At 41.1% G+C, this 14722-nt stretch overlaps 2 protein-coding genes across 6 annotated transcripts; one reads left to right on the forward strand and one right to left on the reverse strand.

Moving 5' to 3' along the window:
• Positions 1 to 1674: 1674 nt before the first annotated feature.
• On the forward strand, positions 1675 to 8007 carry tmem62 (transmembrane protein 62). 3 transcript variants are annotated; one of them, XM_070920522.1, is made up of 14 exons: positions 1675 to 1712; positions 1863 to 2067; positions 2479 to 2590; positions 2746 to 2883; positions 3436 to 3481; positions 3949 to 4090; positions 4534 to 4658; positions 4784 to 4906; positions 5243 to 5398; positions 5942 to 6101; positions 6345 to 6543; positions 6701 to 6796; positions 6952 to 7070; positions 7687 to 8007. In XM_070920522.1, exons 1-14 carry the CDS (start codon positions 1675 to 1677, stop codon positions 8005 to 8007), a joined length of 1980 nt encoding a protein of 659 aa, XP_070776623.1. The 3 variants fall into 3 exon arrangements, with proteins under 3 accessions (XP_070776623.1, XP_070776622.1, XP_070776624.1); XM_070920521.1 differs by having other exon boundaries at positions 1695 to 1712; positions 1828 to 2067; XM_070920523.1 differs by lacking the exon at positions 1675 to 1712 and having other exon boundaries at positions 1867 to 2067; positions 6692 to 6796.
• Positions 8008 to 11123: 3116 nt separating this feature from the next.
• On the reverse strand, positions 11124 to 13973 carry ptgr2 (prostaglandin reductase 2). 3 transcript variants are annotated; one of them, XM_070920251.1, is made up of 8 exons: positions 13846 to 13973; positions 13651 to 13769; positions 13225 to 13416; positions 12878 to 13048; positions 12257 to 12466; positions 11854 to 12063; positions 11680 to 11719; positions 11124 to 11496 (listed from the first exon to the last, which is right to left on the reverse strand). In XM_070920251.1, exons 1-8 carry the CDS (start codon positions 13883 to 13885, stop codon positions 11432 to 11434), a joined length of 1047 nt encoding a protein of 348 aa, XP_070776352.1. In that variant the 5' UTR covers positions 13886 to 13973; the 3' UTR covers positions 11124 to 11431. The 3 variants fall into 3 exon arrangements, with proteins under 3 accessions (XP_070776352.1, XP_070776354.1, XP_070776353.1); XM_070920253.1 differs by lacking the exon at positions 12257 to 12466; XM_070920252.1 differs by lacking the exon at positions 12878 to 13048 and having other exon boundaries at positions 12257 to 12458; positions 13214 to 13416.
• Positions 13974 to 14722: the final 749 nt, after the last annotated feature.

The following is a 14722-nucleotide window of genomic DNA, read 5'->3' on the forward strand; positions in this document are numbered from 1 at the left end:
CGCTATGGATCCTTACCTCGGGTCTTTCACTGCCAATCCTTGATCCAAAGAAGAGCCGGGTGTGGTTACAAAAAATCCTCTACGTTTGGAGGCGGCGGGGACGACATCGAGCGGAATCCCATAGCGAGCGAACCGTCCATAGGAAGAGGTGGAGGCTGTAGCGTCGGCGGTTAGAAATAAACGAGCGGAGGGGAAATATGTCTGCGTGTGGTCGTCCCTTTTCTCTTTCTGCCTGTCACCTCAGCATCTCTATCGGTCGCTGCGGACCCGTGATGTGACGACTCTGTGATGATCATCAGCCTTCCTGCGCGCGCGGGCTCGATTCGATCGCCCCTCGCAACAGCTCGGTCGCGCGCAACGGGGTCCTTTAAAAGCTCGTTCGCGGCTCAACAGTCGACGCGCGCGCTGCACGCAGTCAAAAGACCAGCGTTTGTTCTTACGGCTGTATTATTTAGTCGAATATTATCATATGTACACGTCGCAGGATGAAAAATACAAATGTTTAGATATCAAATGATGCTAAAAACGAAGTAATCTCTGCAGTGTTTGAGGATACAATCTAATTTGTTTGGAACGCGGCCACAGGAAAAAAAAAAAACTTTTTCGCAAAGACCACTGGGAGGCGGTATTAAGCCAAAGATTGTGTATATAACTGACGGTGTACACAGCGATTAAAAGAAAATCCTCCACTTTGCAAAGTCGACATTTTCTCTTCCTCGGTGCTGTTTTTGCACTGAACCATAGAAAAAGCATTTAAACCATTTAACAGCCCTGAAAATAAAGTTGCCTCAAAAGCAAAACAAAGTAATAGATCTTGGATTTTTAATCAACATACATACATCATGCGTACACTCATTATCAAGCCATATATTTTTAGTCAAATTCTATCTCTAAAAACAAGTTAATGTAATGTAATGTTTACCTTTTTATCTTTTGTTTATCACCACATACATATTTTATGTACATTCTATTTTAATATATACAAATTCAATCCAGTACCTTACTGTAATACACAATATTACAGTGTATTGCAGTGGTACTATCATTGTATATCCAATACATATTATATATATAATATATTATATATGAGGATATATTATTTCCATGCACCACATATCTTGAACATCTAATAATAATATTGTGTATTACAGTAAGGTGCTGGATTGAGTTTTCATAGATTAAAATAGACTGTACATGAAATGTATGTGATGATAAACAAAGGACAAAAAGATAAACATTACACTACATAAACATGTCACATAAACATCTATGCATCTATCTATAGATTTTATTTGTTTGCTATGTCAAGTAATACATAAATAATATATATATTGAAATAATATAATAATTTATTCAAAAATCGAATTATTCTTCAAAAAAACAACAACTACTTATTAGTAGCAGCAAATTACTTAAAGCCCAGGTAATTCCCGAAACTCCTCGCGATAGCAGGTGCACAAGGATTGCGTTCGATTGCAGTACCCGGAAAACAATGTCGGAGTGAGAGCTCTTCACCACACACTTCCCTTTCATCTGTTGTGACGTTTCCCGATCCAACCGGCCAGTGTGCTGTGTTGGTAGCTGGTAGGTAGCTAGCTGCTAGCTAACCTGCTGAGCTACCTCCTCCGCCTCTGAAGGCAGCTGAACGGAGCCGTGAATGAACCCCGCACCTCAATGCATCTCCTGTGGCCGCGATGGCAGCGACAGAAACGGTCTGAGTCTGAGATCTTAGCCATGTAGCTAAATGGTTCACTGTATTTGTAGCTTAGTGTGATTCGTGCCCTTAGCTATTTCCACCAGTAGCTAGCTTTTTTCTGTTCGGGACAGACGGCGGCAGCTAGCCCCCTCTCTCGCCACTACAGGAGGATGCTGAAGCTGTTCGGTGCACTGGTTATCCTCGGACTGGCCCTGGCGTGCATCACCTCTTGGGTGCTGGACAGCTATGACACGGCTTGGCACCCTAAACGGAGCGTTCAGCACCCGACTGTCGGCGATGGAGATGAATCTAAGAGGAGTTCTCCACCATTTCCCGGCGGCGAGTTGAACAATATATTCTGGTTTATACAGGTGGGCTTTATTCCGTCTTGCTTGCTAGCTTTGTTTGGTCTTGCAAGCCGTAACCGTAAACGGAATGCTGTTTTCTAAGTTCAACCAGTATTTAAAGTTTCATGTATATAGCCTTACATTTAAAGTGAATTAGAATATCTACATTTGGCTTGGCAGTGTTGTTATAGGAAGCTAGCTATGGTAGTTCACCCACTGAACTCTCTCCGAATGATTGACAGAAAGGGGTCACTGACCACAGAAGTGTGTCATTGTCAGGCAAAAAGGTGGTTCAGCAACACAGGAAGTTGTAGTCAGACTTTGCACCGTTTGTGTTTTCCAGCTGTCATACTGCTGTGTTTAAAAAAAGGCTAGAAAAAACCCCAGATCTAATACTATTTTTAAATTTTTTTTTTATCCCTGATTCTGTTCAAGGTGTCCGACATTCACATTAGTCGATTTCATGACCCAAGACGGATTCCAGATTTTGAAAAGTTCTGCACTGACACAATTGAAGTCATCAAGCCAGCTCTAGTGCTTGCAACAGGTACAGTAACCCCCCCTCTTTAACTAGTTTAAGATACTCGGAAAGTCTTAGCATTGTAATGAGGCTGACTGGGTGTGGCCCTCATGTCCAAAAAGAAAAATGCTGCTTCCCAGATGCCATGTTGTTTTTCAGCTGTATCTTCTTCCACTCCACAGGGGATCTGACAGATGCTAAAACAGAGAGTAAGGTGGGTTCCCTCCAGCATGAGGTGGAGTGGCAGGCTTACCACAACATCCTGAAGAGGTCCCGTGTGATGGAGCGCACTCGGTGGATAGACATCCGTGGAAATCATGGTGATTAACCGCAGCACTTTAATGTTCTCTTTAAACTCACTGGGTAGAGTAGGGATTCAAGATTCAAGATCTGTATTTGACACAGTGTACAATAAAGATTTTCTCAAGAATCCATTAACTGTGGTGCATTTTAGCATCACACAGGAAGTCATCCTACTCCTCCTCTTCAATGCTGCTTCTCCCCTCTGTTATTGGATCTCATGCTATTAAATGTGAAACAAGATATCCTTACTTTGTAACTGTCAAAAAAAGAAAGCTAGTTATTGGATCTGGAGTTTCTCTGACATTTCGCTGGCTATTCTGTTATTGATCACAGTTGTTGGTGTGTGTCAGTTTATCTGTTAGTGGGTTATAACAACAGATTTTGTTCGATATTTTGCTGTAAGATGAGGAAGTCTGATTCCTGGATTAAATATGTGTCACTCTGTGGGGAATTTCATCATTAGACATTCTGGTCCTTAGCAGTAAATCTTAAGGCTGTCGTCTTGTCAATTACCTCTTTTATAGTTTATGTTCTGCTGAATCTCACCATTATTTCATTTCTTCTGACAGATGCCTTCAATATTATTTCACTGGACAGCATCAACAATTATTACGGGTCAGTATGAAATGGTCAATGATACAGTAAATGCTCAATTTTAGATCCAGTCAGAGTCTACTGCTGCATGTCTTAATGCAGCAACCTGAGTGTGAAGTCGATCACAGCGCATAGTAACTTCAATGCCTCTGAAACATGAGTAGTTGCAGACCTATTTATTGACAATAAGCCAAGCTGTCTGAGCTCCCTGAGGACCAAAATAGAAGCAGAATCTACATGAGCAGACCGACTCTGTTGTCTTATGACACAAATTATGTTTTATGTGACATTGCTGCTTCTGTTAATGCTGATTGATCTTTTATCTCCCTAATATTGTTAATGTTGTGGTCATCCTCTGCCAGACAAAGTCTGTCTCTTATACAAGCCTAATTAATTTTTTTAAAATGCATTAAATTATCTCTGGTAGGATTGGAACTGCTGGCTCCATCCCAGAACACAGTATCTTGACTTTTTTCAATTGTCTCTAGGAAATACTCGGCTAATCAGAAAGTAGGCTCTTTCCACTACGTTCACAAGACTCCCTTTGGCAACTACTCCTTTGTCTGTGCGGATGCCACTCTGACTCCAGGACCCAAGAGGCCGTACAATTTCTTTGGTATTCTCAACCAGGTACAGCTGTCTCTCACCTTCTCATGACAGAAGATAAACATTCGCTGAATTTATGACAAACTTCAGAAGGCAGAGAAACTTTGAAAACTGCGATCACTGGTTCTTTCATTACAGTTGGATTTGTTAAAGATTAGAGGAGACTTAAATGATTTAAGGTCGTAATCCTAAATCCTAAAATGTTGCCATTGAATCGTAAACAGAAAAGAAAATGTGGTTTGTTTAAGAAATAAGCAAATAGAAGGTTGTACTAACACATACAACTGACAGTTACAGCACAAAACGTCCAGTATCCTCTTACTTTAAATGGTAAGCGGTGCTGTAAATGTGAATCTTCTGAAATGAAAATATTCACTCTGTCTTCAAAGGAATAAATATAACACTTATACACTGTAGATAATGGATGTAATGGAACATGTAGTTATTATAGTGTTTTTTTATGACAGACTCAAATGGACTTGCTGGACACGTTCAGAGCTGAGAGTCTGAAAAGCAACCAGTCGATCTGGTTTGGCCACTACACCACCTCCACTGTCGTCTCACCTTCTCCAGGAGTGCGGGACATGATGAGGTAAAGAAACACCAGATGTTAGACACTAAACCAGTTTCTTTTTAAATATTGGGTGTGTAAATACATATTTAAATTATGTCGCATTATGTTACAACAGTTCTTACATTTGGACTTCTTGTGTTTAGATCTGCAGTTGCGTATCTGTGTGGCCACCTGCACACACTGGGTGGCCTGATGCCCGTCCTCCACAGCCGACATCCCCAAGGCACCCTGGAGCTGGAGCTGGGCGATTGGATGGACAACCGCAGGTACTGAAAACAACAGGATCACAACATATTTCTGTGTTTTTTTTACTCCTCTTGTTATTACTTTGTTTTTATATATTTTTTTTAATAATTTGATTCATTATATCATTAGCAATTGTTGTTATATACTGTTGGGAAGTACTGAAAAAAGTGTGTCATCATGCTAAATCATTTTAGGCCATATCGTCCCTGTTTGTATTTTCATACTGTGGTGTATCAGTGTGATCGTGAAACAGTTGTGAATTGCATTCTCTGTGATATTTTAAAAAAAAGTCTTAAAAAGGTCTTAAATTTAAGTTTGAGAACCCTCCAGAAACCCTGTCTCACATCTGTCTCCAGGTACAGGGTTCTGGCCTTAGACCATGACCTGCTGAGTTTCTCTGACCTGAAGTTTGAGCAGTGGCCTGCAGTGCTCATCACCAACCCCAAGGACGCTCAGTACCTGCATCCCGGAGTGGAGCCGCTGGGTCGAATACGGAGATCGACACACATCAGGTGCGTTCTGTTTGTTGGACCATGAACCTTCACTGGCTTCACTATACGTGCTTCCACAGCACTTGGTTTCTCCAATTTCCTTCACACACATTTCTTCAGAGCACCTCTAATCTCGTAATACATCACTGTTAAATAAACTTACCTCTGCCCAGGAGGTCATGTGTTTGGTTTTGTGTGTTTGATTACTACTAGCAGAGCTGTATATCACGAAAAGTTAGTAACAGTTTAGAAGAAAGTTAGGTCACGTCCCACAGACCATGTAAGTTAGTTAGATCTGGATCCAGGAGTCTTTCAAAGGGCTTGTTAACATTAGGAGACAAGGCATTTGTAAACATTTTGGCAGAATTCTTCATGAATAAATGAAAATAACAAGCATATATTCCCTGTAATTAGATAAACATTTCACATTTTTAAGTAACAAATGTTTGCATCCTTGGCAGAGGTTCATCAAAGTGTTTCTCACTGGGCAACGAGTAAGCATGATGACACCGCCTTTTATCTAATTTTCAATATTAAAACATTAATTTTGTTGGTTCTCAACAGGATCTTGGCCTTCTCAGAGGCTCCAATCACAGCGGTGCATGTGAGTGTAGATGGGGAACCTCTGGGGAAAGGCCACTCTGCTGGAGGTCCTCTCTATGTTCTGCTGTGGGATCCGTCTCTCTACCTCACTGGACTGCACACCATCAGAGTTAAAGTGGAGGTCTGCGCAGCATTCATTATCTTCCACTTCTGAGACTTTTAAATATTTCATAGGTCTTGATTCAATTTGGTAGGGTTGTTTGCTTGAGTTGAATTATGTGGGCACTGCGGCTTAGATACACTACTTAATATTGATCGCTTTCAATGATGGCAATTCTACTATTGTGCAGATTTTATTGTGCTCTTTCTTAAATTTGTAGACTTGACAATTCCTTATCTTTTTGTGTGTTTGTGTGTGGGTCAGGACTCGGCAGGCCGGTCGTCAGTGCGGGAGCAGCACTTTACTCTGGAGGACGACCTGACTCCCAGCTTTGGCTTCGTGCAGTCCTTCATCCTCCTCACAGACCACTACATCCTGGGCAGAGTGGCCTTCATATTTATGATGCTGCTGAATGTTGGTGTGCTGCTGGCCTTCAGGCTCCTGCGTGTACCTTCTGGGAGAGGTGAGCTGTCACTGACCGCCCCTTCAAATGAACTAATTAATCATCATAATTTGATTTTAATTACTGGCAACTGAAGCGCAATTAACTGATGTAAAAGTCTGATTGTGCACTGAAGCAAAATAAATGATTACATTTTTGTTTTGTCTATCATCTGCAGGATTGACCTCTCAAGTGTGTATGTCGCTTCATCTGGTCAGTACAATGGACACCTTCTACTACTCTCTGCTGCTGTTCAACCTGTGTACAGCCTTAGGTGGGTCAGCTGCTCTGTCTTATTCCCTGTGTTTTCTGCTTCTACTTTCAGAGGTTTTGGAAAATGGAAAATCTACACAATATCATTGAATTAAAGACTCAAATCTACTACATAATATAGTTTGTGGTTGTCACATTCTCCCTCTCGTCCTTCAGGTCCGTGGTTCATAGGCGAGCTGATAGATGGCCATAATGGTGCCTGCTTCGCCTTTGGGGTGTTCATCGATGGACACTTCCTGGAGGGCAGTCTCACTTATGTTGTTGGAGTTGTTCAGGTAAGAACATTTACTTTATTCAACACATCTCAGTATCAGTGTCTGTACATGAGCAACACCTTCTGCTGATATGCTTTGTGTGGCTCATATTTGCATGCATAGGCTATAACTTCACATGTTTTCACGTTATGCTTTTCAATAACTTAAAGCAGCTGAAATGTTTTTTATTATCAAAAAGTCACATGACTACTTGCATGTGAAAGTAGTCACTCCTTGTGATGAACCCACAGATAATTATTACCCAACTCGGTTACCTTCAGCTCTGCAGAGCTTTATAGCAACTTTCAGCTCATTGTTTTGGTTTTCCGGCCCACAACTTTACTGACTTGGTTCACTCTCACCACTCTCAAAGCGGTGGAGACCATCCTGAGGTGGCCAGAAATACAATCCCAAATTAGTGTTAATGTTCGCCATATAAACTTGATGGTAATATGTCAGTGTTGTGTTGACAGCTTGTGTGGCCAAAAAATAAGTTATTGCAGGTATGACTTTGTTGTCCCCTTACTGTGTGAATATTGTCTTGTGAAACAACCCATAGCGATCGAGGCTATCGAGGCTTCATCTTATTTTAAAGTCTAATCTCAACATTTAACTGGACTCATTTCCTCTCTGCCAGCTGCTGTTCTTCAACATGCCCCTCACCTCTTACCTGTGCTGGAGCCTCCACCACCGTTGCCGCGGCAACACCTTCCGATCCCACTTCCTGCGGCCGGGCTGCCGCTGGCGGACTCTGGCGGTTCACGTCTTCATGCTGCTGCTGCTCACCTGGCAGGCCCACTCCTGCTACTTTCTCCTGGAGACCTACGGCCTCATGGCCTTTTTCCTGTCTCCTGTCCGCACGTGGGCGCTAGGGCTCAGTCTGCTATTGGTGTACCGCGCCTGGACAGGCCCCGCCCCTCTCATTCGTGACAACAGCAAGAGCGTCTCTCCCTCTTGACAGTAATTGCACTGTACCACCACGGTTTTCCCTTGAGCCTGACTCACAGATATATTTTGCTGTCTCTATCCACCCTGGAAGCCTCAATATCCCCCACACAGCAGCCCCCCTCCCCCCTTTTTTCTTTCTGTCCTACTTTCAAAGCCACTTCACAGTACATCACTCACTCTCCTGTTTCTAGATAGTATTGTTTACTTAATATGCATGTTATTGTAAAGCACCAGTGAGCACATTTCTGGCCATATTCATAGCAATGTGTACAGTGTAAAAAAGACAAAACACCTTGGATACATGAAGGGTTAAATGGCCTATTTGAGCTATGTGAGGACGAGTGTGTGCCGCAGTTGACAGTATACTGTATGAGCTGTATTCTTCTGTGGTTTAAGCTGACTCATTTACTTGAGCTTTAGCACTTTTTGGAAGTGTTGCCTTGGCCGAATGCCACTTCGCCACTGCCAAAGGATGAATAAGAAAGATTTCACCTTTTATTCCTCCCTCTGAAAACCATTTTCATTCACTAATGAAGGCTGGACGTGCCAAACCGATCCTCGTGTTTACCTTACGACACACAAATCATGTGGATAAGACAGGTGTACGCATCATTTTGTATACTGTAAGCTTTTTCCTAACTTCCCATGGCTGACCGAGCGTGGTAACTTTGAAGATGACACAGGTAATTCAACCTAGACGATCATATTTTCATGTTTATTCTACACATAATTACAGGAAATCAAAGGAAGGATATTACAAATCAATCACATACTGTAGTTGAGCTGTGTACAAGTAGTTCATGATTGAAAGTGTTTTTAAATAAAATTAATTCCATTGCACACAACTGCCACTAAAAACTTCTCAATATTTGCATTTAATAGTCATATCAAAGACGTCAATGCCAGTTTTCACCAAAACACAAAAACAAGCCGGCCCGACTCTACGTGCTCCTTCAAACGTGACTACAGGAAGCAGCTGTTTGTTTCTCAGGAATGCGAGCACTTGAACAATAGGCTGGTCCCAGTAGTATTTCAGGACAATGTTTTATACTCCATAGTAGCTCAGTGAACTAAAACCATGTCAAACAATCGAGATGTGTGGTGGCTTAAAAAAAAAACCCAGAATGTGTTTATAGATGTGATGATATGAGATGAACCAGTACTATGCTGTTTTTTTTTTATTTTTTTTATTAATTCTGATTGTATTGAGTGACCCCCCCCCCTTTCATGTTATATATCTGCACTGGAAATGGGTACTTTTCCCTCATGGTCAGTGGTGGTTAGGATAAGATAAAAGAGCATTCCCTGCGTTGGAAGTTAATTTGACATGTTTGTCTGTGTTGCTCAGAATGTGAATTCCTTTTTTCTTTTTTGTGAAGGTGTGAGAGCGGGTAACTGTCTGTTGCACTCAAATTCAATCCTTTCTAGTCAGTAGTAGCAGGTGCTGGATTCCACAAGAACAAACTGATCTAAAAAAAAGAGACATAAATAGGGTGAAGACCACATTTATCAAGTCTTTTAATAGAAGCAATGTTCCAACAGAGTAAGATCCTTCCTTTTCTTTTTTTTCAAACCATACCCAGCGTGACTCGTGAGTGCAGAATAATTGCTCGGCGCTGTGGTAAGACATGCAGTTTAATATTAGAACAGCTGCAAGACATTGAGAAAATTGAATTATGTGCACTCTTGCTGGCAATGGTTTAATAACTTTTTTTTCCCTCCTATCTGCATAGACAAGTCATCAGTTATCATTTCATATGGGAGTATTACCAAGTGTGTAGATCCAGCATAAAGACATATATTTAAATTTTTTGTTTTTGTTCTTTTCTAATGCCGCTCGTTACCTCTCATAAACTATGTAATCTTGTAATCTGTCCACAAGGAGGCAGTATTGAATCGATTTTGAGGGTAAAGAGAGATGACTATATTTCACTTCCACCTCCAAATTATGCATGGGACTGTTTTTCTTTCTTTATTTTTTTGCAGAAAAGCACCAAAACCTAGTTTCGATGGTTAATTGATGCTCACTGATTATGTTTAACTAAGAATCTGGTGTTCTGTACACTGATCTGACTGTTCACAAGAAAAACACACATCGACTCCACCACCATCACCAAGGAATATACTGTAAGTCATGTACTGGTGTTCACTTGACTTATTCTGCATCCCTTCCTTTGTTCGAACACTGAAGTATATGAATGAATAGACGATTTTACACCTGACACATATTTTTCTCGTGACAACTGAAATTAGAGCCAACCACAATTTTATTTTATTAATGGTTTATAGTGCTGTGGAATAAAATGTTCATTACAGTAAATCATATACTTTGTGTGTGTCTTCACGTCATTGTCACATAATGTGACACGAGTGAACAAGACACTGACAAAAGTGAGTCAAAAATGCAACAGATTATGTCTATATACTCTTATACTGTTAGTTATATCATTACATTTTTTTCCTATACATTAATTTTACTTTTCAAGTCCTTACTTTCCCATTTGATTGGTCTTGTACACATTTAATCATTTGTCTACTGCCCACTAGCGCTTCTTAAAACAAAACCAGTGCATGTAATATTTATCATCATATGCGGCTGACTGCTGTAACATCACTCTCTGTAGTCACAAAAGCACTTTAGCTAGAAAGCTAAAATTAGCAAGCAAATGCTACTTGAAAATCTTTAGATAAACATTATGAGAAAGTGGGGTTAAATTACATTTACACAATGTCAAGGATGAAACAAAGTCCAAAGGCAAGGGACATGTAGTTGAAGATGATAATGTTACAAAGAAAGTGTCTGAACTTCCAAGTAGTGTTAGCTAGCTAACTTTAGCTATTGTTAGCTTGCCAGCCTTTTGCTACTAATACAGGGATGCAAAAGCAATATGCAGTACATTATATAGATGATTAACATTACATTCACTGGCTGGAGTAGTTTTATCAAAGATCATTTTTCTAAACTGTCTCTGGTTTTCTGAAGTTAGTTAGCTTCGTCTAGGTAGCTAGCTGAGAAGGTTGGTGCTTTGTGTGATAAGCTAGCAGTGTTTTCAGTTAAGCTAGCTAGGAGATTGCTCCACTGATGATAGTTATTTTACTTCCAATCAGTAAAAAAAAAAACCCAGTAACAGTATTATGTCTGAGTAGTTTGTCAAAGTTTGAAATCTAAAACCATAAGTATTAAAATCCATGGCGTCTTCCGATCACTCTTTACATTTCAGTTTATTTGTCTCAAGAACACAATTTCAAAAAACATTGTGTGATTTTTCATTTATGGTTCATAATTATAATAAATTGGCATCCGCTAAGCAATGCAATATCTTACTGGAGTTCATTAAGTTAGTGTTAATGGCAGTGATAGGAAGGCAGCTGTTGGTTGATTTCCCTAGGCGTCTGGTGAGAGCAGTCTCTGCTGGCAGCCACAGTGATTTTCTTCACGCTGATATCTTTATAATTTGCTTGCCAATGTTTCCCCCTTTCATCATAGAGCAAAATGCATCTGCAAGAAAAGGAAAGAATGATTCCTCCTGCCAAGTTAATTTTAAAGTCATACAATAAAGAACTAGAATCACTAGAGATATCGCGTTCACAGGGGACGGATGTGAGGTCACAGTCACCTCATGGGAATGGAACGTACATACAACCCGCAGGTATAAATATGCTAGAATTAAAAGCCACATACCTCCCATATTTTCAATGCCATTCACCACAGTTTCCAGCACCTGCAGGATAGAAGCACAATCACAACTAAATTATACGAAAGACAGGGAAGAGGCATGCGGAAGAGGCATGCATTTTGCAAACAAACAAGGACTCCCACACAGTCAACCACACATCATCATCATCTCCTCCTTACCTTGATTTGGCCTGATTTAACCCACTGGCTGAGCTCACAGAGGGCAGCGTCAGCTTTGTTCATGTAGTTAAGCACCATAAATCGCTCCCGGCTGATGTTCTTACTTCGCAAGGTCTCCTGTATCTCCTCGCTCAGGGGCGGAGGATACGGCACATCCTTGTTGTACTGTGAGATCTGCCCACACAGGATCACGTGGCCGCCGTTGTTCATCTGGAGGTAAGAAGAGAGTTGGAGGTCAATGTGTGAGATTTCCACCTTTTATAATTTTGCAAATGTTGGCAGTACAATTAGGGAAAGAAAAGCCAATTGACACCTCAGAATTCACACATCCTCCGGCCAAATAAACAACAAATACCATCTGGTAGATTATGCTCTGCACACACAGACGCAACTCAAGCAGTACCTGAGTGATTACAGTATCACTGATGGCACCTCCCACATTGTCAAAGTAAACATCTATCCCATCAGGGCAGCACTCCTTGAGCCTTGTAGGGACGTCCTCTTGGTGATAGTTGATGGCTGCAGAAAATCCCAGGTCTTCCACTAAAGCGCTGCACTTGTCATTAGAACCGCAAATCCCAACCACTCTTACACAACCATCCAGCCTGCCAATCTGGAAAAATGAAAGCAGGGTGAAATGATACATTATTTCACTTCCTTTTCTTTGTACTCTAATCTTTGTTTATTCTGAGCATCTGTGCTTAGCTAGATTAGATCTGCTACCCTGTGTGTGTGTGTGTGGCTTCTGAAATATAACAATTATAGTTACCAACAAAAATCTTGCCATTATCCTTCTTACTTTTAAACCCACTGAATTTTTTTTTAATTCACTCCAATTATCTACTTGCATTTTCATAAATTACAAGATAACAGAAAACTCAGTGTATAGGAGAGTAAACATGCAGAAAACCTACAATTTTAAGAATGCTGCTTCCATGCATTTTGCCAGTATCTCAGATATCTACAGCTGTATATAAGACATCAAAGGCTTTATAGTCCAAAATCTGAAATTGTCTGTATTTACCTGTCCAGCTATGGAGCCACAGGCCCCAGCCGCGCCACTCACCGCCATGGTCTGACTGGCCCCTTTGGTCACATTACCCTTCTCTCTTACTCCCAACAGTGCAGTGAGGCCTGTTATGCCAATTGCACCCAAAAAGTAAGACAAGTGCCCATTAACCAACTGTGGATCAACCTGCAATAAACAGAAGGTAATATCACAACTGCTAATATTAAGTAATGTTAGTGTTCGTAGCAGGATTTCTTGTCACATGCATGCATTTTAAAAGGCATTCTCCTTTCTGCAAGAGGAAATGTGACCAAATCCACCTACAATGACATAGTATATCCCAATATTGACATATGCCCCACCTTCTGTAAGACACCTCCTTTCATAACAGCATAGGTCTGCCAAGTCCAGTTGAATGAAGTGACCACATCTCCCTCAGTGCAAGTGCTGCAGCGGCTGGACTCAACCACACCTACCCCTCCGCCATCCACACACTCAGACAGCTGCCATGGAGTCAAGTAATCAGCACCGGTGTCTTCATTCATTCTGCATCTCTGAAGACAGAAAGACAAGTCGGAGGGATGGAGATGGGGAAGCTTTTCCTGTGGTTTCGTGCTAGAGTCTTGGACATTGGCTGCCATAGGTGGACTGGTTGCCTGTATGATATAAATTTGGTTGTCTAATTGCAGTGACAAGAAGAAGCTTGAGTCCTTGTTTCTTCACTGAACTACAACTTTAATGCATATTATGAACTTAAACCCTTTTGTCCATTCTGATTGTCTCAATACCATGTAAGGGTCGACTGAGAGGTAAAGCGTCCGAACAAGGACCTCCCCATCTTCCAGGTCAGTTGCTAAAGTCGACTCCTCCAGGCAGAAATTTTCAGGAACTGGCACCCCGCTTTTACCTGTAAGTAAATAAGTAGTTTGAGTAAACGTTGGCCACGCGAGAGTAATGTTGCAGCACAGGACACCGTTTCCTACCTGGTCGTGAGTTGAGAACGACTCTCTGCACCTGCATCATTGAAAAGTAACGGTAGCCTTGATATCTAAGCTAAGTGGTACCTGACTTGATAAACAGACCTGGCAACAAACCTCTTATGTGCGCTAAGGTCACGGTGTTACAGAGTGTTTTACATTAAATGGCAACAAGAGAAAATGGCAAACTAATTACAAAACCTATTCCAAACACAGTGTTGATATTGTGTGAACTACTTCCTTCTGTTCTGGTTTCCTCTTCTTCTTCTCCGATTTAATGGCGGATCGCAAACCAACGTTTATAGGTGCATACCGCCACCTGCTGTCTTCTGTTCTGTCTGAACGCCAGCTGAAAGTCAACAGACCACTCTTTCAGCGTAAAGTGAGAGGCTTCCCTGTTACCAACTTCCGTCTTCGCTTAAATTCCGTTAGACAGTTAGGACCGTTTTTTTTTTTTTAGCTGGGAGTCAATCAGCATGTCACATTTGATTTCGCATCTATTTTTTAAACACACTTAATGAAACAGTTAGTGACAGTGACAGCCCTGTGTGACACTCACAGTCGATATGTCTTATAATTATTTTTTAATGTTTAGCAGGAAGCCGGTTCATTTTGCGCATGCCTAATAAGACATGTCGAATTAATGTATTAGCTAACTATTTATCTATTTATTTATTTTAATAATCTAAATGCTAATGTGAGGTCGTTATACGAAAGTGCGACATTATTTCCCCATTGTTCCGGTGTACTGGATGAGTACTATCTTGCCAGTCATAGGTGGTCTTTTCCTATGTGCAGTTGAACCGTTAAGGCAGCTACGGCAAATCAGAAACGGAACGCGCCCTCAACAATCTATTTTATTATTTCCAGTTCATCAACAATG

The sequence above is a fragment of the Enoplosus armatus genome, chromosome 15, assembly GCF_043641665.1.
Source record: "Enoplosus armatus isolate fEnoArm2 chromosome 15, fEnoArm2.hap1, whole genome shotgun sequence".
In the NCBI taxonomy this organism is placed as follows: Eukaryota; Metazoa; Chordata; class Actinopteri; order Centrarchiformes; family Enoplosidae; genus Enoplosus; species Enoplosus armatus.

Coding starts and splice junctions, on each gene's coding strand:
- tmem62 (XM_070920521.1), top strand. Junction 6,102..6,344: donor CCATCAGAGTTAAAGTGGAG/GTCTGCGCAGCA, acceptor TGTGTGGGTCAG/GACTCGGCAGGCCGGTCGTC. Junction 7,071..7,686: donor ATGTTGTTGGAGTTGTTCAG/GTAAGAACATTT, acceptor CCTCTCTGCCAG/CTGCTGTTCTTCAACATGCC.
- ptgr2 (XM_070920251.1), bottom strand. CDS start 13,885: ATGATGCAGGTGCAGAGAGTCGTTCTCAACTCACGACCAG. Junction 13,417..13,650: donor TCTCAGTCGACCCTTACATG/GTATTGAGACAA, acceptor TTCTGTCTTCAG/AGATGCAGAATGAATGAAGA. Junction 11,497..11,679: donor TGGCATTGAAAATATGGGAG/GTATGTGGCTTT, acceptor CTTTTCTTGCAG/ATGCATTTTGCTCTATGATG.